Here is a 21,490-nt window from a genome sequence, read left to right on the forward strand (position 1 = left end):
GCTATAGCTTGATTTAAAACTAGGAGTAGGCTAAAACAACATAGCAACAACTGGGGTATAAAATAAAATGGTTTAATGTGCTCACTGGTGATGTTGTCAAGTACTCCAAACCTTGGATTAGCAGATTACTTGGATGAGAAGCAGCATTAGGCTGGTTAGGGTCCAGTGATAAGGGAGACAGACACCCAGGAAGTCAGAGTAAGTCAAATCAAAGGGCACCATCCTTGCCATGAGCCTGGGCATCTGAACAGTGTTCTTCATCACTCTGACCTCTGGTCTGCCTTTGAATTTAAAAACCCAGGAGCTGTTCGGCATGGTTTTACCCACCCTCACTTGCCAACCAGATTTTGATGGTACAACTCACTCCATTTTCCGTTCACTTGATCTGTTAGCCAAGTTTTTGATCACAGCCTGACTCTTTCACTTCTTTTTGAACACACACACACATGCACACACACACACACAACATTGATCAAATTAACCTCTTAACAGTATTAAAGACTCAGGCCCTTATCTTGACATGATTTTTTAACAATATTCTATGCAATGTTTTGTTTACCAAAAAAAAATCATCATCAAAGCGTTTTATTAGGTGTTATGTTATGCTTCATAAACAATTTTTGCTTTCATGTTTAGTGTCTAAATGTTTATAGTATTGAACTGGAGCTCTCAAAGTTAGACGGAATATTTCCCTGAGCATTTACTATAGGCCGAGCTTTAAGAAGCAAACATGTTTAAGAATATCTTTTACACTTAGAAACTTGTATTTAAAGCCAGCCAATCAATGGCACCCCACTCCAGGACTCTTGCCTGGAAAATCCCATGGATGGAGGAGCCTGGTGGGCTGCAGTCCATGGGGTCGCTGGGAGTCGGACACAACTAAGCGACTTCACTTTCACTTTTCACTTGCATGCATTGGAGAAGGCAATGGCAACCCACTCCAGTGTTCTTGCCTGGAGAATCCCAGGGACGGGGGAGCCTGGTGGGCTGCCATCTCTGGGGTCGCACGGAGTTGGACACGACTGAAGCGACTTAGCAGCAGCAGCAGCAATCACATGGAAGTGAAACCCACTGAGTAAATAATGAGTAACAGGGTACTATAGGAAGCTGGACTGCTGTCTAGGACTGTACCTGTATCCATTATCACATGAATACGATGCAGTAGAAAGATAGGTAAGCCCACTCAAAATATAGTTCCCGTGATTTACATCTTCGGGGCTAGAACACTTGACCAGTTCACACACAGGAGGAGACTGACTCCAAGAACCACTAGCAAGACACGATGATTCTTTCTCACCCTCCAGAGTATATCCTTTATTACATCTAAAGAAGATAAAAGAAAATGACAGAATAGAATTCACTTTGCATAATTTCATCTGTGCCAAAAACTCCAAAAAGACTAAGAATTTATACATATTGCTAGAATATTTTTTTCCTATTGAAATAATGTTTTGAAAAAATTTTTTCAATATTGAATACTATGCATTCTGCCCACAGGGACCCTGCTGGGTAATAAATAGAAGGATAGATTTTAAGCATTTGACTTGCCTCCAGTTTGTCATGGGTTAGCATCTGCCAACAGAAAGTTCACTCTTTAAAATTTAATTGAAGTATAGTTGATTTACAATGTTGTGTCAATTTCTGCTGCACAGCACAGTAATTCAGTTTTATGTATGTACACATTCAGTTATACATATATATACATACATATATATTCATATATATGTGGCTCATATGGTAAAGAGTCTGCCTGCAGTGCAGGAGACCCGCGTTCAATCCCTGGGTCGGGAAGATCCCCTGGAGAAGGAATGGCAACCTACTCCAGTATCCTTGCCCGGAAAACCCCATGGACAGAGGAGCCTGGCAGGCTACTGTCTATGGGGTTGCAAAGAGTCAGACACAACTGAAGCGACTTCACTTTCACTTTTCACTTTCATATATTCTTTTCCATTATATTTATCATAGGATATTGAATACAGTTCCCTATGCTATACAGGAAGAACTTGTTTATCCATTCTATATATAATAGTTTGCATCTGGCTAATCCCAAATTCTCAATCCTTCCCTCTTCTTCTCCCCTCCCCCTTGAAAAACCACACACCTGTTCTCCATGTCTGTGAGTTGTTCCTGGCAAACAGAAAATCCCTGGTTTGATAATGGTCCTATCTAAAATAAGTCCCTAAGATGCTATGAAAGAAGGCCCTACAAGCTAATGAATATTTTTGGTTATAAACTGGAGCTTTGGATCCAAGCCCAAATATAGAATTCAATTAATTCCATATTAATCTGAAAACATCCTCTGGGATTACTCTTTGTCTTTTTTTTTTTCAATCAGTATTCTTTCACTGCCAGCATGTTATCGACAACATCTACAGTGCAGTGTTCATCTTAGACACTCACCTATATATTACTTTATTGCCATAGGTAAATGCAGATCCATCAACACCACCATTTTCTGGGAGAGCTGGTGCACCACAGGAAACAGCTTAAAGGAGGAAAACCGACAGGCATTACTTTTCTTAGCCAGTATGTGTAAAAATCTCTTTAAGGGCAGCTCCAGGATTTTGGTCACGTTTAAATATGAGCCTAGGGGCTTCCCCGGTGGTCTGGTGGTTCAGATTCTGCCTTCCAATGCAGGGAGTGTGGGTTTGATCCCTGGTCAGGGAGCTAAGATGTACATACCTTGTGGCCAACCAGAACATGAACAATAGAAACAAAACTGGAACCAATTCAATAAAGACTTTAAAAATGGTCCACATCAAAAAAATCTTTACAAAAATAAATATCAGTCCAATATTGGGCTTTAAATATAAAAAATATTGGGACCACACTTGGCATTTCTCCACCCTGACTTTCTAGCACTGCTGTACACCATAAACATGGGGAATTTACTCAACATACCTTCACAATATGGTATCAGATGACTCCATTCTCCAGACTCCAAACATGTGATCCTGGCCGCCCCCACCAGCTGGTATCCTTCTTCACATGAAAACGTGACCTCGGCACCCACGGTATAAGTCTCTCCAGAAGAGTGGCCGTTTTCTGGATTTCCTGGAGTCTTGCATTTTATGGGTTCTTGAAAGAGAGAAAACAGTTTTTGTGGGTCAACAGGGTCTTTCACATAACCACATGAGGTCTCATAGCAAAAGAATTCCACTGCAGTTAAGGTACCAATTAAATCTTGAAGGGGGAAGAAAAAACTTCTGAAGGGAAAGGCATGAATTCCAAGGACACACCAGATGATTTAATAGGCATTTGAAAAACAGTATTTTGAAACAGCAATGAATAAGAAAAAGAAACATCATGTCTCTGTCCCCAAAGGAAACTGTTTAGGGAGGAATTAGTGGTGGTTCCAGGGCATAGCTCAGAAGGGCTTCAGCCCCTCCTCCCTCATTTGTTGTTGTTCAGCCGCTCAGTCGTGTCCAACTCTTTGCGATCCCATGGACTGCAGCACGCCAGGCCTCCCTGTCCTTCACCATGTCCTGGAACTTGCTCAAACTCATGTCCATTGAGTCAGTGATGCCATCCAACCATCTCATCCTCTGCTGTCCCCTTCTCCTCCTGCCTTCAGTCTTTCCCAGCATCAGGGTCTTTTCCAATGAAAAGACCACTTTTTAAGTGCAACTGACTTTCTCTCAAGATGATACAAAGACAGCCACAAAGCACACCGAGGCGAAGTTCCCTGCCTCCCCTTTCAAACAGCTCCCAGATCAAAGTCTGCTATGTGCAAATCCAGGGTCAGTCACCCCTTCTAGGAAGGGGAATTACAGAAAGGGAGATTTAGGGCTAGAGCTGAACAATGGGACCAAAGGAAAACTGAAATTCTCAAAAAAGGGAGATACACTGATTCAATCTTTCTAAAGATCTTTTGGACTTTACATGGAACCCTCACAAAAAGTAAATGCAATTATAAGACTGATTTTGAGAATTCCTCATTAAGTTCTAATTTTTCTAGTAGCTGCTTTCTCACAATTAGTATAGAAAGATGTTGATGGGTTGAGTATTATCGACCTTATCACAAAATACAGGTAAAGCAAGTAGTAAGGCAGGATGTCTATTTTTTTTCCCCCAATGATATAATTCTGTGTGGCTGAGGCAGAGGAAAGATTCTGAAAGTGAAGAGGTGATGGAAGTAACCTCTTTGCTGTGACTGAAGGCAGTAGAGCCACCGCTTATATTTCTAGATCCACTCTATTATTCTTCTATTATGGAGACATTTCTTCAACAGACAGGTGATAAAGTTGGCTCTCAGTCTTGTTTTTCAGAAATTGGATCTATGGCCATACCACCCTGACTGTGCCCAATTTCGTCTGATCTCAGAAGCTAAGCAGGATCAGGTCTGGTTAGTACTTGGATGCGAGAATTTGTGAAGTTAGGAAAAGCACGGTGCTAGTTTAAAGCACCTCCAACTGTTGCTTGTGTATCTTTACACATTTTTACTGAAGTATAAGTTGATTTACAATGTTGCATTAGCTTCAGATGTACAGCAAAATGATTCACTTATACATATATAAGTATATCTATTCTTTTTCAGATTCTTTTCCATTACACATGATTATAGGATATTGAGTATAGCTCCCTGTGTTATACAGTAGGTCCTTTGATTATCTATTTTACATATAGCATTTATAGTATATATATGCCAATCCCAAATTCCTAATTTATCCCTCCCTCCACTTTCCCCTTTGATAACCATAAGTTTGTTTTCTATGCCTGTGAGTCTGCTTCTGTTTTGTAAAGAAGTTAAAGTGTATCATTTTTTTAGATTTCACACGTAAGCGATATCATGTATTTGTCTTTCTCTTTAAAGTATCTTTTCAAAGATGATTTTTCTTCTTGCTATCCCCTTTGAAGTTGAAAATACTGTCTTATTTTTATATGACATACATTTAAACTATATACTTGAATGAAACGATTGAAATAGGCTTCCCAACTACACATAGCCTAGTTACCTGCACAGTTTTTCCCATCTCCTGTGTAGGGCGGGATACATGAGCAGACGTAGGATCCATTTGTATTCAGGCAGGAGGCGTGCTCACTGCAGTCTGACCCAACCGCACATTCATCGACATCTAAAATAGAGATGGTTTACAGGCCATAAGGCTGATGGATTTGTCTCATGGAGCAAACATTTGTTTTCACTTTTAAATCATTCTGTATCACTTAATGCATCACACTATATATATTTTTCATGAAGTTTAGATGTAATAGTCATAATCACATTGCAGATCTACAATAAAAGCTATTTCCACAGTTTATAGGTGGATAAGTAGAAGAAAGAAAGAAAAAGATATTCTTATATTGGGCCTGGTAAAAATTTAAAACATGTTTGGCATGTCCATGGACAGCTGCTTTGTCACTATGGCTTGCCCAGAGCTGACTAGGACGAGATGAAATTAACAAAGGCATGCCACAAGAGCCTCAGGAATTTGGGACAATTATCTCCCACAGAGTCAGAATAAAGGCACGCAGTAATTGCCAAGATTCATCTCACCAAGACACGATGGTGAAATGCCATTCCAGCTCCCATTATCCGTACAGAACATCCTTGAATCGCCCAACAAATAGTAGCCATTGTTGCATTGGTAGGTCACTGTGCTGCCAGCATGGAAGTCCTCGGCTGAATAGAAGCCATTCTCCAAAGGGGGTGGCACCCCACAGCTAATGCCTAGAATGTGACAGCTACTTAAGGAGCAAAATACTCAATGAACATCTTATTTATATTAAACCTGTAGTTGAGTTAAGCATGAACTCTTCGATGCACACAAACATTACACTGAAAATACTACAGGGGTGGTGGCAGGCTGCAGCCACGCTTGAGCCCAGAGCATCACGCACAGTGTCTGGCTCACAATGGGCATGCAATTCATTCATTAAAAAAAATATTTATGGAGGGACTTCCTTGGTCGTCCAGTAGCTAAGACTTTGCGGTCCCAAAGCAGGGGGCCTGGGTTCCATTCCTGGTCAGGGAACTAGATCCCACATGCCGCAAGTAAAGATCTAAAGTGTCACAACTAATACCCAACACAGCCAAATAAATAAATACTGAAAAGAAAATTATGGTGACCCCACTACCTGCTAGACATTGTCTGGGTGCTTAGGTTGAACCAAACAGACAAAATCCCTGCCTTACAAAGTGTAGTGTCTAGTCAGAGATGAGATACATGAAACAGATAAATATGCCCCAGGGGGAAAGAGATGTTATGGAGGAACTTCCCCAATCACCCTGTCTACAATAGCAGTCCTGCTTCCACCCAGCCCTCTCACTTTATATCTTCCTATCCTGCCTTTCCCCTGGTGGCTCAGTCGCTAAAAAACCTGCCTCCAATGCAGAAGACACAGGTTTGATCCCTGGGTTGGGAAAATCCCCTGGAGAAGGAAATGGCAACCCACTCCCGTATTCTTGCCTGGGAAACCCCATGGACAGAGGAGCCTGGAGGGCTACAGTCCATGGGTCCCGAGAGTTAGACACAACTGAGCGGCCAAACCACCACAACACCACCCCACTTTAGTTTTCTTCAAAGCCTTTACTTCTGCATTTGCTGTTCTTACTTACTGTAAATAATAATGTTACTTGTTACTTCTTGCCTTTCCTACTACAATGTAAACTCCACAGAAAAAGAGACTTTCCCCAACTGCTGTATCTCCAGAACTTAGTTCAGTGTCTAGCACATACTAGGTACTTTCAAAATTGTTGGATAAATGAATGAATGGGTGCATCCAACTTAAAGAGATATAGCCCTGTTTTCCCACCCAGCAACGGCCCGTCTCCCTCTGGGCTCCAGGCTTCACACCTGTCTTTCCCTCCATTCATTTCCTTGGGCCACGTGGGTGCCTTCACGGGTGGTGTGCTCTCTGTATCCTCATTTCCCACCTCCCTCATGGTGCCCAGCACAGTTCATTACACAAAGAAAGTAATGAGTATCTGCTATATTGGCTGTTAAGAAGTACTTCACTTTTATCTAGCATTCCTCAAAAAGTGTTCTTAGGGTTTCAGTAATTTTCAAGAGCTACTGAAATGCCTTCAACAAAGGCTGCTCACGTTCACAGAGAGGCAATGGTTGTGTCCACTGTCCTTGATTCAGGCAATACTGCACAGAGTTCCCGACCATCTGGAAGCCTGGATCACAGAACAGACTGATTTTGGAGCCTGGCTTTACGTCTCTTGATGCAGTTCTCAGATGAGGTACTGATCCTTCTAAAGACGGGCAATCTGAGGGCAAAGAACACTGGTTCAGAGCTTGTCAGAAACACACAGGCAACATCACCAGGTTAAGGGTTTCAAATCATATATTGTACCAGCATTTGAGAGCCACTCTATTGATACTAAAACAAGATAACGTGTAACCAGATCTCTGGCATGCAAAATTTCTAGGAAAAAACTATTGGAGTCAACAAACAACTTTTCCTCTTTCAGCAGAAGTCTGCTGAATATTTTTAAGGAAAATGGTATTTTTGAATTACAAATAGTATTTCAGAATTAATAAACTGTTCTTATGAGTTAACAAAAGCCATGAATTCTAGGATACCTTCAGAAACTTCTTTAAATATTATATATTGAATTTTAGGAGGCAGCTGGGACCATTCAGAGTTTGACCACTCGGTATGTATATTATTACATCTATTTCTTTCCCCTCTGTGCTACCTGCACGTGGATGATGGCTAGTAATTACAGAGCCAAGAGAGTACCCCATCTCAAACTGGAGGACAGGACTTCGATGGGCATTTAAAAAAAATTAACCATATCCCTCTGCTCATCCTATTTCCCTTATTTTACCTTTGTTCAAGTTTCCTGCACAATTATTTTGTACTGTGTTATACATAAGGTATTTAAGTATATATATAAAAAATAACAGACCCTTTAGATAAGGTAGGCTAAACATGAATTATCAGGTAAACAGTAGACTGACAAGCACATGCTATTTGACCAGTAGAGAATCAAATGTCTCCTTTTGCTAGAAAATCCTGGAGTAATCAAGAGACAGCAGAGTCTAAAGAAGGAAGCTATAACCTGAACAGAATATGCTCTTCGGATTGATCTTCACTCTCCCCACAATTCCTGACAGGAAATCAGGCCAGGCTAGCACGTTTCCTTTACTGAGTTCCTCTGGGCATGAGGTGGCCAGCGATTTCACCTGAAAGTTTACAAATCCATCTTTTAGACAAACCTCACTTGTTTCTGGAAGACAGAGCTATTATATCTTAATCTGGTCCTGCTGAAAACATTCATAGGCTTGTGAGGGGTGGGGGGCGGGAAGCAGAGTTTTGGATGTAGGGAGTGATTTCAGGGGCAAAGGAAAGTGCTCTTCCTTTTCTCTCTCTCCCCTCCACCCCCACCATTCCTTTTACCAAATATTTCATAGTTGCTGGAAATTCTGAAAGTCTACATATAGAATTTCTTGTCTAAAACTTTGCAGTTTGTTAAGGTGTTGAGGGGCACTTCCTCTCTGGCCTCCTATCTCTGATCTGGAGGTGAGAAAGCTGAGGTTCAGGCAAGTTCTGCCACAATAACAGTCAGAGTAAACATCTATCAAGCACTTTTGCTGCTGTTTAGTCACTAAGTCGTATCCAACTCTTTGCAACCCCATGAACTGCAGCCTGCCAGGCTCCTCTGTCCATGGGGTTTCCCAGCAAGAACACTGGAGTGGGTTGCCATTTCCTTCTCTCGGGGATCTTCCTGGCTCAGGGATCGAACCCACGGCTCCTGCATTGGCAGGTGGGTTCTTTACCACTGAGCTACCAGGGAAGCCTGTCAAGCCCTTACTATATGTGCCAAACAATACCTCAATCTTATATGCAGGATTTTGTTCCATTCTGCCAAAGCTCCACTATGCAGTTCTATTTGTTTATCTTTAATAGATTTGAAAACTGAAGCACAGAGAGATGGGATAACATGTTCAAAATCATCAGAGTGAGTTCATGGTGAAACTGGAACTTGAACCCAGGCCATTGGACTGTAGGCTGGCTTTAACCACTAGCCCATCTGTTACTCTGTATGTGTGATCTTGTGCCAGCCCTAAATTTCTGCTTCTTGAGTCAGAGGGATTGGAAATATTCTTCTCTATGATTCTTTCTAGTTCTGAAATCACAAGATTTTATAAAACAGTCATGTCCAATAAAATTATAAAACATCACCAAGACACTATAAATAACATCTGCCTAGCTTAGTCTACTATCATAGCATCAAATGATACTGCTGGTAAGTTCTGAAAACTCAGCGGTGGCATAGATGTGGTAGCAGTAGGCTGTGCACGTTCGTACTGGTTTGTACCTTTGCATGTCATTACTGTCATACACTGAAAATGGAATTGACCTGCTGTGGAGACAGGACATAGTCCCAGAGGTTGAGCTGGCTTATGGAGCCCACAAAAGACTCAGCCGGGTTGAATCCCTCTCCTTTTTTGTCTTGTTCTTGCCCAATAACCAATGCACCACCACCTAGAAAAGGAAAGAAAAAAGGAAGAAGAGTGGCCTGGCTGTTCTTTCTAAAACGCTAACTTAATGAAGGCACAGCCTATACAAACGGGAAATTATAGAGAAGCTAAATTATCTACATTCACTGCATGATTTAACAGTAAGATGAGTTTGACATTTTATATAGCAACTGAAAAATCAGTCAAAGAGGATTTGGAACACAAGATTAGATTTATACATATTTAACTATAAAACTACATATATACATATATATGTATATAATATTTTATGTCAACAAAGTAGTTAAGTCCTACTTTGCCTCTTTAGCTCTAGGAAATTACCCTCCGTGACAGATTACCAGTAGCTGCTCTTCATCGTATTATTCTTTAGCCTATAATGCTTAAAGTTCTATTACCAATTCCAAGGAACATTCATTCCAGTGGCTGCTTAACGACCCAATCCAATGGAAACTCTTCAATATTCACCTCTGGTGACTTCTCTGTATCACTTGTTTCTTGGAAGCATTTCATTCTATTAAACTGCCCTTCCTGGCACTCAAAAAGGTCTGTACCCCTCGAGAGCTACCCTTCCCCTTTCTCCACTCTGCTTTGTGGCCGCAAGGTTCATGCCCATGGACTACACCACCTGGTTTCTTCAGTCCTCTGGCCTCTGTTTGTCTGGCCAATGGAGACCAGCCCAAGATAAGAAAGTGGGATGAGAAACAAGTTTAACTTCCTGGATACCTTCTCCCAGGCAACAGATGGAAGGGGCTGGAAGGGGCCGCTTTCCTCTGCCTTGCATCATTGCTCCCACTGGGTGATTTCTCCCCATCACTACAGGTTCACCTACATTCTGGTGACAACTCCCACTCTCTGTCACTTCATGTACATCTCTTGTGCTTTTCCATCGCTACTAGGCATGGGTATTTTACTACCTCATTTTGGTTCTCTTAACCTTGCCCAGGACAGCATTCTAAGTCATTTCAATTGTGTTCTGACTCTGTCTCCCTATGGACCACAGCCTGCCAGGTTCCTCCGTCCATAGGATTTTCCAGGCAAGAATACTGGAGTGGGTTGCCGTTTCCTACTCCAAGGGATCTTCCCAACCTAGGGATCGAAACCGCACCTCTTGTGTCTACCTGCATCGGCAGGCGGGTTCTTTACCACTAGCTGGGAAGCCCACATCTTTGAAAACAATCCTTTCATTAAATTCTTCAGTTATCCTTCTGGTGTGTGTCACTTGTTTCCTGCCAGGAGCCCTCCTGATTGCAGCTGGTTTCCATGACAGCATCCTCCCCTGGTTCTCCTTGAGCCTTTCTACTCACCCTCAGTCTCCCTTCTCCACCTGCCTCTTAGATTCTGATGCACCCAGGATTCTACCCTGGCTTCATCTCTTCTTCCTTCGCTTACTCTCCCATGTGATGTCCTGCAAATCCATGTCTGTAGAGCCCTCATTCATGATTTCCCAACCTATATTTTTCTCTTATAAAATTAATAATTAAAAATGAATACATACACATGGAAGAACGTTTTTAAAAATTAAGTATAAGGAATTCTTCCTATTCAGGAAAAATCATTTAACAGTTCTGTGTATTTCTTTCTAGATTATATGTTTTTAAAATTATTTTTTTAGTATGTGTGTATGAGAGAGATTTTAAAACACACAGCATAGGATCCTATTACACATGATGTTGGAAGCTTGCTTTTCTTGAACATAATTTCATTTCATGAGTTTTCAGTTCCATTCAGTTCAGTTCAGTTGCTCAGTCACGTCTGACTCTTTGCAACCCCATGAATTGCAGCGCGCCAGGCCTCCCTGTCCATCACCAACTCCCAGAGTTCACTCAAACTCACGTCCATCGAGTTGGTGATGCCATCCAGCCATCTCATCCTCTGTCGTCCCCTTCTCCTCTTGCCCCCAATCCCTCCCAGCATCAGAGTCTTTTCCAATGAGTCAACTCTTTGCATGAGGTGGCCAAAGTACTGGAGTTTCAGCTGTAGCATCATTCCTTCCAAAGAAATCCCAGGGCTGATCTCCTTCAGAATGGACTGGTTGGATCTCCTTGCAGTCCAAGGGACTCTCAAGAGTCTTCTACTTCATCATGTGAATGTGCAACAATCCATAATTTTCTTAATTGACTAAGTTAACAACCACTTCTTAATGGGTACTGGAGGTGTTTCCAGGCTCGGTACCGAGGTAATGCTGAACTAATTCATAGATACACAGATATTTGTTCAGATCACCGATTCTTTCTTTTTGATTAATTCCTGGTAGAGAATTGTTGGTTCCATGCAAAGAGTTTCTCTAAGGCTGTTGATGAAATATTTCTAAATATCTTCCCAGAAAGTCTGGATCAATGTTCACACCCCCCAGGACTCTATAAGAGCATTTACCATGCTTAATTCTTGACAAACATAACCTATCACTAAAAGACAATTCTGTCGTTTTGATATAAAATGGTATCAAATTATGTTTTTAGCTGCATACATTTGTGGGATTAAAATTCATACTCAATATGTCTAAAACCAAATACAGAATCTTCCTCTACCCCTAATTCTTGCTCTAATAATGGTCCTTTCCCACGAATTTCTATCTCACCTAACACAGTCTTCAATAAATCTGGTCACCCAAACCACAGTCAGTCATTCACTAGGGTCTGTCAAATGCAGTTCTGCAATAGTTATGGACTATAATTCATTCTTATTGCTGTGGTCAGAGAACCAACCATCCCTGTGGGTAGCTACTATTATAGTTTCAATTCTTTTAAAATAGAAACTTTTTTTTTTACCATAAATGAAATAAATGCTCATTATAAAAATATCAGAAAAGGACCAAGAAGAAATATAAAAGCCACCTGCAATCTCACCACCCAGAGAAGGGAGAGTTAAAAACAACAACACTTTAAACACAAAAAGAAGCCAGCACTTCACTTCACAGGATAATACCACTTCCTGCAGAAACACTTTTAACGTTTCCTTATTTACTACAGGGAGCCTCCAGCTGTTCTTCCTCACATGACATATGTCACAGAAGTCACAGAAGAACCTAGATAGAGTAGGCTTACTGCCAGGTACAATGCCGAGAACCCTGGAACACTTAATACTTTTGCATTCCTTCAAAACTCAACTCTCTAAATATTTGTTTAAAAGTATTTTTAGAAGAGAGTTTGAGTTCTATGAGAAAAAGGGCATAAAAGATAGAAAACTATTAGCAGTGCTCCAGCTTGTATTCTGAACCTACTTGTTTAGTGTGTATACTGATCACAAACCAAACCTAAAAAAAAAAAAAAAAAAAAGACAAAACCAACAAACAAAACACCAGCAGTTAATCTCCTTCTTGGAAGACAATTTAGTAATCACGCAGTCAGTTCAGCATGCATCTTGGTAGTCTTATTTTAGATCCCAAAGGCATTTCTCATACAGTCACACAGCTCACCTAGGAAAAGCTTCTAATAATTCAGTCTGGATAATCAGGAGGTGGTAAATGGGAAAGAGAACTTAGCAAACTTGCTATTCATCAGAGCACCACCGCCTCTAGCATTGAATGGAAGTATATGCTGTTTGCTAAGACGTACCAGGGATGGGTGATCCAATAGAGAGGCCCATGCCACCGTCGGATAAGTTCCCATCGATGTAGACTTTCCAGGCTCCACCAGTACTCGTCCAAGTGATGGCAATGTGATGCCAATTACCGTCATTCACAGAGGGACAGTCTGTTATTTTTTCCTTGCCATTTACATAAAGAACCCAGCTGCACAAAGATTCAAGGGATACAATCATCAGTCATACGTTGTAATCCCTTACGTGGGGCATGTTACTATCTTTCTTCCTTTTTTGTGGGTAAAGCACTTTGGGTACAACCATTACCTCTTTTTCTCCATCTGAGCCATGTTTCATAGAAGCAGAGTTGATTATTAATTACCTTTTATTGTCTTGTAGCTTACTGAAAACTGGTTTGTGTTTCTTGAACACTGAGGGGTAGGGAAAATGTCTTAGGACAAGCTGAAACAAACTGGCCCAATTTGAGATAATTCACCAACTGTCTATTCTAGAGAGAATGAGTCAAGAATGGAAGGAATGAGAGTTTCGCAAATGTCAGTCTGGTTTCTTTTCTCTAGGATGTATGCTCCTACAACTTGGAACAGACTTCAGAGATGTCCTAGGAAGTCAGTCCTATCTCTCTGTTGCCAGAACAGTCACTTGGCAGATGAAGTACGTTGATGCAAGGGAAAGAATAATTGGAACTAAACAGAGGTGACCAGCTACAAAAGGGTTCCAACAACCATGTCACTTAGAGAAATGTCCAAGTTAAGAAGCAGCGGAAAGTGGAGTATCTTCAAAAGCAAATGGAGAAAAAGAAAAGATTAGGGGAAACTGATAAAGAAGAAGTCATTCAGTAACTGTATCAGCATCTTCTAAACCTCTATTCAAAGATGTTTATGAAAAGATATTTCTAAAACACAAATTGTTTCCCCACTGTTCTTCCTCCCCAAAATTAAGCAGGCAACAGATTTTCTCTTTCTATACAATCTGTCTCGGGGGAGGATTTTGAAATTTCTTACATTTTGTTTCTGACTGTTCAAGTCCACTAAGAAGGACAGGGTTTGAGGATGGAAAGATTTTCACCAGAACAGTGAGAATCTCATGGACTGAGGCAAGGAAGGAGAGCTCAATGTGTTGTCCCTGAGGCCTGGAACCTGTTCAGAGCAAAAGGCCACACGTTTGGGTGGACCTGGGAGGAAAAGGCCATGTGGTGTGCCACAGAATCTTTCTTAATCAAAAGGCATAAACTCTCAGCCTTGCCAAGGACTCCACACGTGGCGAACAGCCGAGGTTCTGAAAGGATCACAGAGGCAGAGGTAGCAGACAGCTCAGTGATCGGCAGGGTGGACAGACAACCAGTGGTCGAAGTCCTGCAGGTTGAGACAGGTTGAGCCTCTCTGTGGCTCTTTAGCAAAACTTTGTGGGTTTTAGATGATCCATGAGTATCTAAGACAGGATAAGCAGTTACTAGTGAAAGAAATCAGAGAAACAGCTGAAGCTGACTTTCCTATCAGCCCAGAGGGATGGGGCCCCGAACTGGAACTAATTGATCCAAAAAGACATAAAAAAAAGTCATCTTGCACCCTGGAGATTTCAAATGGATTCTTATTCAATACGAGGGTCTTCCAAGGACCAGGAGTGCCACGGAAGCCCTTTGACCTTTGGCCACTGACAGGTAAATAAAGGAGCACTGGTCTGAACAGTCAGTTTGACAGTTCTGCCACTCCCGTGGTGTGAGATTTGGGAGGGAAAGCATTTAGCTTCTCATTCATTTTACCTGTTAAGGGGCATCAGTTCCTCAAGTCCTTGTGAAGCTCAAATGAAATAATACATAAGAAGATATCTGGGCTTCCCTGGTGGCTCAGATGGTAATACTTAGCAAATAGCAAAACACAATCCATGTATAAGGCACTACCACTGAAATGCTGCCTTCGTATAGGACCTGTCCAGATGCTCTGATTGACTACCGTCACCCTGTTGTCCTGTTGGAACACTTGACCTCCTACTGCTCCATCCCCTCCCATGTCAGTTCTAACCTGGTGCCAGGATAAGTCCTAACATGGCCTTCCTGATGTCTCTGCTTACCCATTATAATCGGTTAGGAGGAAGGTATTGTCACTGCCATTCTCCAGGGCATAGGAGATCGGTGTCCCGTAATTAATGTCGTCAGACGATTTCATCCAGAACGTGCAGGTCACAGCATGGAGGGTCGGAAGGACACCATCCAGCATGATGTAACCATAAATGCCAGAAACTTCAAAATCCAGGTTAAAGCCTGCTGACTGTTCTGCAACAAATAAGAAAAGAATGAGAAGACATACAGATGGCCAAGAGACACATTAAAAGATGCTCAATACCACTAATTATTAAAGAAATGTAAATCAAAACTACCATGAGATATCACCTCACATGGTCAGGAGAGTCATCACTAAAATGTCTATAAATAATAAATGCCGGAGAGGGTGTGGAGAAAAGGGAATTTCCTCTACTGTTGGGAAGGCAAACTGGTGCAGCTACTATGGAAAATGATATGGAGGTTTCCTCAAAAACCAGAAAACAGAACTACCATACAGCCCAGCAATCGCACTCCTGGGCATATGTCTGAAGAAAACTCTAATTCTAAAAGATACATGTACTTCAATGTTCACAGTGGCACACACACACTTACACACGAATGGAATACTATGCTATGCTATGCTAAGTCGCTTCAGTCGTGTCCGACTCTGTGCGACCCCATAGACGGCAGCCCACCAGGCTCCCCCATCCCTGGGATTCTCCAGGCAAGAACACTGGAGTGGGTTGCCATTTCCTTCTCCAATGCATGAAAGTGAAAAGTGAAAGTGAAGTCGCTCAGTCGTGTCCGACTCCCAGCGACCCCATGGACTGCAGCCCACCAGGCTCCCCAGTCCATGGATTTTCCAGGCAAGAGTACTGGAGTGGGGTGCCAGAATACTAGTCAGCCATAAAAAGAATGAAGTAAAGTGAAGTGAAGTCACTCAGTCATGTCTGACTCTTTGTGACCCCGTGGACTGTAGCCTACAAGGCTCCTCCGTCCATGGGATTCTCCAGGCAAGAATACTGGAGTGGGTTGCCATTGCCTTCTCCAGGGGATCTTCCTGACCCAGGGATTGAACCCGGGTCTCCCTCATTGCAGGCAGATGCTTTACCCTCTGAGCTACCGGGGAAGCCTGGTAATGAATGAAGTAATGCCATGTGCAGCAACATGGATGGACCTAGAGATTATCACAATAAATGAAGTATGTCGTATGGAAAAAGGCAAATATCATGATATCACTTACCTGTAGAACCTAAAAAAAAGTGATACAGATGAACTTATTTACAAAACAGAAACAGACTCACAGACACAGAAAACCAGCTTATAGTTACCATAGTTACCAAAGAGGGTAAAGGGATAAATGAGGAGTTTGGGATTAGAAGATACAGACTGCTGTACATAAAATGAACAAGTTTAGCACAGGGAGCTGTATTCAGTATCTTGTAATATAGTATAGGGAAAAGAATATGAAAAAGTATATATATACATGTGTATATAAACATATATGACTGAACCACTCTGTGTATACCAGAAACTAACAAAACATTGTAAATCAACTATACTTTAATAAAAAGAAAATATCATGGCACTTGTGAAGCATTTTTCAATTGTCTAAGGTAGTAGCAAGTATGCAATACTATCGTCAAAGAAGTTCATTTCAGTAAATATGATCATCTGAGAAGCAATTTCAAAATTAAATACATGTTGCTTATGAAATAAAAATTACTTTAGTATTTTGTATGTATTTTATTATTATTGAGATATAACTGATTTACAATATTAAATCAGTTTCAGGTGTACAACACAGTGACTCACAATTTTAAAGGTTATGTTCCATTTATAGCTATTATAAAATACTCACTGTCTTTCCTATGCTTATCCCTGCAGCCTATTTATTTTATTCATAGTAATTTGTACCTCTTCTATCCCTATACCCATCTTGCCCTCCCGTCTTCCCCCTTCCACTAGTATGTTCTCTGTAAATCTGTTTCCTTTTTGTTCAACAAATTGGTTTAAATAAAACCAACAGTGAATATCCAAGACAGGAAAAGCACTCAGCAGTGAAAGGAAACTTTGAAACAGAATAGCTGGAAGGAGAGGTGGGGCTGGGGAGTCATTCAAGATGAGAGACTAAGCACCTGTGGGCTGATGGGAATAACTCAAGAGAGTGGAGTAACTGACATTGCAGGAGAGAAGGTGGGCGGGGGGGGGGGGGGGGGGGGCGGGGGGGGTTCAATGCTAGGGCAATAGATCATTCCTGCTCAGGCCCCTGGTTCTTCCCCATTTCAGAAGCCCCAATCCTGCATATCCCAGTCAACAGAACAAAAGTCCTATAGCTAGAAGACTCCTATGCTCTGAGAAAGCTGTTTAGCATTAATTCTCAAACATATCCATGGACTCTGACCTTCTAAATCAAGTGACTTATCCAAGTGTCCTTTCTAAACATGCAGAATGTGAAGAGTTCTGCTAAATTCAATTTTCTCCATTTCACCCTCACATCTCTAAGCTCAACCTCCTCCTCTGTGCTACTGGAGATAACATGACCCACTTCATTGGACGGCTGTGAAGGTTAAATAAATACAAAATGCTTCACATAGTCTTTGGTATATAGATTGTGCTTAGTGCAGGTAAAAATTGACATTATTATCACCATACTTGGACTTCCCTGGTGGCTCAGACGGTAAAGCGTCTGTCTACAACGCGGGAGCCCTGGGTTCCATCACTGGATCGGGAAGATCCGCTGGAGAAGGAAATGGCAATCCACTCCAGTACTATTGCTGGGAAAATCCCATGGACAGAGGAGCCTGGTAGGCTACACAGTCCATGGGGTCGAAAAGAGTCGGACACGACTGAGCGACTTCACTTTCACTATCACTATACTTGGTATCGTTCTTAACAACACGAAGCTCACATATACCTGTTTCACACCTGCTGCCTGAAAATCCTGGCTGACATTTACAGCTGTATGCGTTTAATTCATCCACACAGGTGGCCTGATTTTTACAGGGGTCAGACTGACATTCGTCGATGTTCAGCTCACAGTGTGTCCCCGTGAAGCCTGCTGCACACTGGCACCTGAAAGAACACACAATGTTGTGACAATCAGAAGAGCTGCAGCGAGGCGGCAGAAGCAGACTCCCGTTAGTGACAGCACCGTCTCCAAAGACTCGGGGAAGTTTAGTGCTAACGTGAGCTCTCTTGCATGTGGAATCTAAATATGCATACATGTATACATACCCACCCACAGCCTACAAAACAGACTGGTGGTTGCCAGAGGCATAGGGTGGGAAAAACGGGTGAATTGTTTTTGTTTTTCCTTTTTTTCAGTTTAACTGAATTTTAAAAAAATCCTGAAATGCTGAAACTCATTTTCCACATTAAAACGGTGCTTTAACTATTACTTTTTAACGTTCATTCAAATAAACCTATTTAAGACAACTAAAAAGCCTCTTGATGAAAGTGAAAGAGGAGAGTGAAAAAGCTGGCTTAAAGCTCAACATTCAGAAAACTAAGATCATGGCATCTGGTCCCATCACTTCATGGGAAATAGATGGGAAAACAGTGGAAACCATGTCAGACTTTATTTTTCTGGGCTCCAAAATCACTGCAGATGGTGACTGCAGCCATGAAATTAAAAGATGCTTACTACTTGGAAGAAAAGTTATGACCAACTTAGATAGCATATTCAAAAGCAGAGACATTACTTTGCCAACAAAGGTCCATCTAGTCAAGGCTATGGTTTTTCCTGTGGTCATGTATGGATGTGAGAGTTGGACTGTGAAGAAGGCTGAGTGCCGAAGAATTGATGGTTTTGAACTGTGGTGTTGGAGAAGACTCTTGAGAGTCCCTTGGACTGCAAGGAGATCCAACCAGTCCATTCTAAAGGAGATCAGTCCTGGGTGTTCATTGGAAGGACTGATGTTGAAGCTGAAACTCCAATACTTTGGCTGCCTCATTCGAAGAGTTGAATCATTAGAAAAGACTCTGATGCTGGGAGGGATTGGCGGCAGGAGGAAAAGGGGACGACAGCGGATGAGATGGCTGGATGGCATCACCGACTTGATGGACATGAGTTTGAGTATACTCCGAAATTGGTGATGGACAGGGAGGCCTGGCACGCTGTGATTCATGGGGTCGCAAAGAGTCGGACATGACTGAGTGACTGAACTGAACTGAAGACAACATGTACTTGAAATGTTGTAGTGGTAAAAATAGAGTATAAACTAGTTCTGGTTATTCACACACTGGCGATTTCTCTCACCACAAAGTGCTAGGAAAAATATAAAAAGTTCACATGCTCTTCTAAACACTTACATATGCCATGCCAAGTTGCTTTAGCTTGTTTGACTCTCTGCGACCCCATGGACTGTAGCCTGCCAGACTCTTCTGCCCATGGGATTCTCCAGGCAAGAATACTGGAGTGAGTTTCCATGCCCTCCTCCAAGGGATCTTCCTGACCTAGGGACTGAACTCGTGTCTCTTATGGTCTTCCTGCATTGGCAGGTGGGGTCTTTACTACTAACACCACCTGGGAATCCCCACATACATTAATTCAATCCTTATAATGATGAAGAATATTATTATTCCCAGTTACAATGAGTAAATCGTGGTTCTGAGAGGTTAATTTGCCTAAGTCCTCTTGATACTAAGAGGTGGTGAAGGACTTTGATCTCAATCAGGACGCCATACAGTTTCTGGGGAATGCAAGAAGCCATTTAAACTCCTCCAAATGGAAAATACATCCGATGATGTCAAATACTGACAAGAGTGTCATGAACCACGTGGCAATGTCAAAGAAAGTGGAGGGTTTGCATTTCCAGAGCCCTATATGTCCACTTCTGGTATGAATTCTAGGAGATGACTGCCAGGTGTTCAAGGACAAATGTAATGCATGTTCACAGCAGCATCATTCTGCATGTTCACGAAGAAGTGACTGGGAAAATAAACTGTGGTATAATTATCCAATAGAATACTAATTGGCAGTTGAAATGAGCAAAAGTGAAGTGAAGTGAAGTCACTCAGTTGTGTCCGACTCTTTGCGACCCCATGGACTGTAGCCTAACAGGATCCTCCATCCATGGGATTTTCCAGGCAAGAATACTGGAGTGGGTTGCCATTTCCTTCTCTAGGGGATCTTCCCGACCCAGGGATCAAACTCGGGTCTCCTGCATTGTAGGCAGCCGCTTTACTGTCTGAGCCACCAGGGAAGTCCTGAGATGAGCAAACTAGAGGCAAATTACCAACCTTGATAATACAGTGTCAAAAGGAAAAACAAAATACAAAAGGATTATATATATAGTATGGTACTACTTATGTAACATGTAAAACTATACTATTTATTGTTTATGAAGTCATATATGTAGTAAAGCAAAGTCTGAATGAGAAAGCTATAAACCGACTTCAAGACAGTGGTTACTGTTAGGGAAGAAGAGGAATGTGTGTGTGTGTCCCTCCATGCTTATTGGAGGGACTCCAAATCTATCTTCAGAATTTATTCTTTTTTAAATGAAAGATATGAACCAAATATAGCAAAAGGCTAAGGATTGATCACTACTGTGGTGAGTGTATAAACTTTTATTATTCTTTGTAATTTTCAGTATATCTGAAATATCTTTAATTAAAAAGCATCTGCCCAATAAATGTAGTTAATATTACTACTAGCATGTTTATATGGGGACCTCTTTGATATTGGTAATAATATAAATAAATGGTATTTGGAGGTTTAAAAGAAAATCTCAGTTGGAATTGGTGGGCATCTTTATGGAGTTCTGTGTATTTGATGGTAAACTTACTTTGGCTGAATTTCACTCATCTTTATCTGTCCATGCTTTTTTTGGGAAATACTTTAAAAACACTTGTTTTTTAAATTTTATTGAAGTATAGTTAATTTCAATTCAGTTGTTCAGTCATGTCCGACTCTTTGCGACCCCATGAATTGCAGCACACCAGGCCTCCCTGTCCATCACCAACTCCCGGAGTTCACTCAAACTCACATCCATCGAGTCAGTGATGCCATCCAGCCATCTCATCCTCTGTCATCCCCTTCTCCTTCTGCCCCCAATCCCTCCCAGCATCAGTCTTTTCCAATGAGTCAACCCTCCTCATGAGGTGGCCAAAGTACTGGAATTACAGCTTTAGCATCATTCCTTCCAAAGAACACCCAGGACTGATCTCCTTTAGAATGGACTGGTTGGATGATTTACAATGTTGTTTTAATTTCTGATGTATATCTGTCCATGTTTGATATCATTATAGTAGTTCAGTATCTTTGTGAAACAGATTCACTTCGGTGGCAACTAGCATTCCTTTTGAAGTGGAGAGTTTGCCTTCTTCACCTTTCCTCTAGTTAGGATTTAGACAAATTTGGTATTTATCAATTGTTTTGGACCGTGGGGAGAGTTTGGAACTCGTGCTGTTCATCTGGAAATGTCTCATTGCCTATGGTTAGGTGCTATATGCCTGAAGATAAAAAAAA

General features: G+C 41.6%; 1 protein-coding gene across 1 annotated transcript in view; it reads right to left on the reverse strand.

Moving 5' to 3' along the window:
* Positions 1–21,490, reverse strand: part of SVEP1 (sushi, von Willebrand factor type A, EGF and pentraxin domain containing 1) — a 207,297-nt gene that overhangs the window by 55,102 nt on the left and 130,705 nt on the right. Inside the window, exons 25-35 of the mRNA XM_061426467.1 lie at positions 17,933–18,090; positions 15,045–15,246; positions 12,992–13,167; positions 9,317–9,441; positions 8,015–8,138; positions 7,046–7,216; positions 5,498–5,671; positions 4,956–5,075; positions 2,902–3,078; positions 2,401–2,485; positions 1,132–1,323 (exon numbers count right to left, since the gene is read on the reverse strand). Of these exons, the coding sequence (XP_061282451.1) occupies positions 1,132–1,323; positions 2,401–2,485; positions 2,902–3,078; positions 4,956–5,075; positions 5,498–5,671; positions 7,046–7,216; positions 8,015–8,138; positions 9,317–9,441; positions 12,992–13,167; positions 15,045–15,246; positions 17,933–18,090 (1,704 nt within the window). The remainder of the gene's footprint in view (positions 1–1,131; positions 1,324–2,400; positions 2,486–2,901; positions 3,079–4,955; positions 5,076–5,497; positions 5,672–7,045; positions 7,217–8,014; positions 8,139–9,316; positions 9,442–12,991; positions 13,168–15,044; positions 15,247–17,932; positions 18,091–21,490) is intronic.

The sequence above is a fragment of the Bos javanicus genome, chromosome 8 (assembly GCF_032452875.1).
Source record: "Bos javanicus breed banteng chromosome 8, ARS-OSU_banteng_1.0, whole genome shotgun sequence".
Taxonomy (NCBI): domain Eukaryota; kingdom Metazoa; phylum Chordata; class Mammalia; order Artiodactyla; family Bovidae; genus Bos; species Bos javanicus.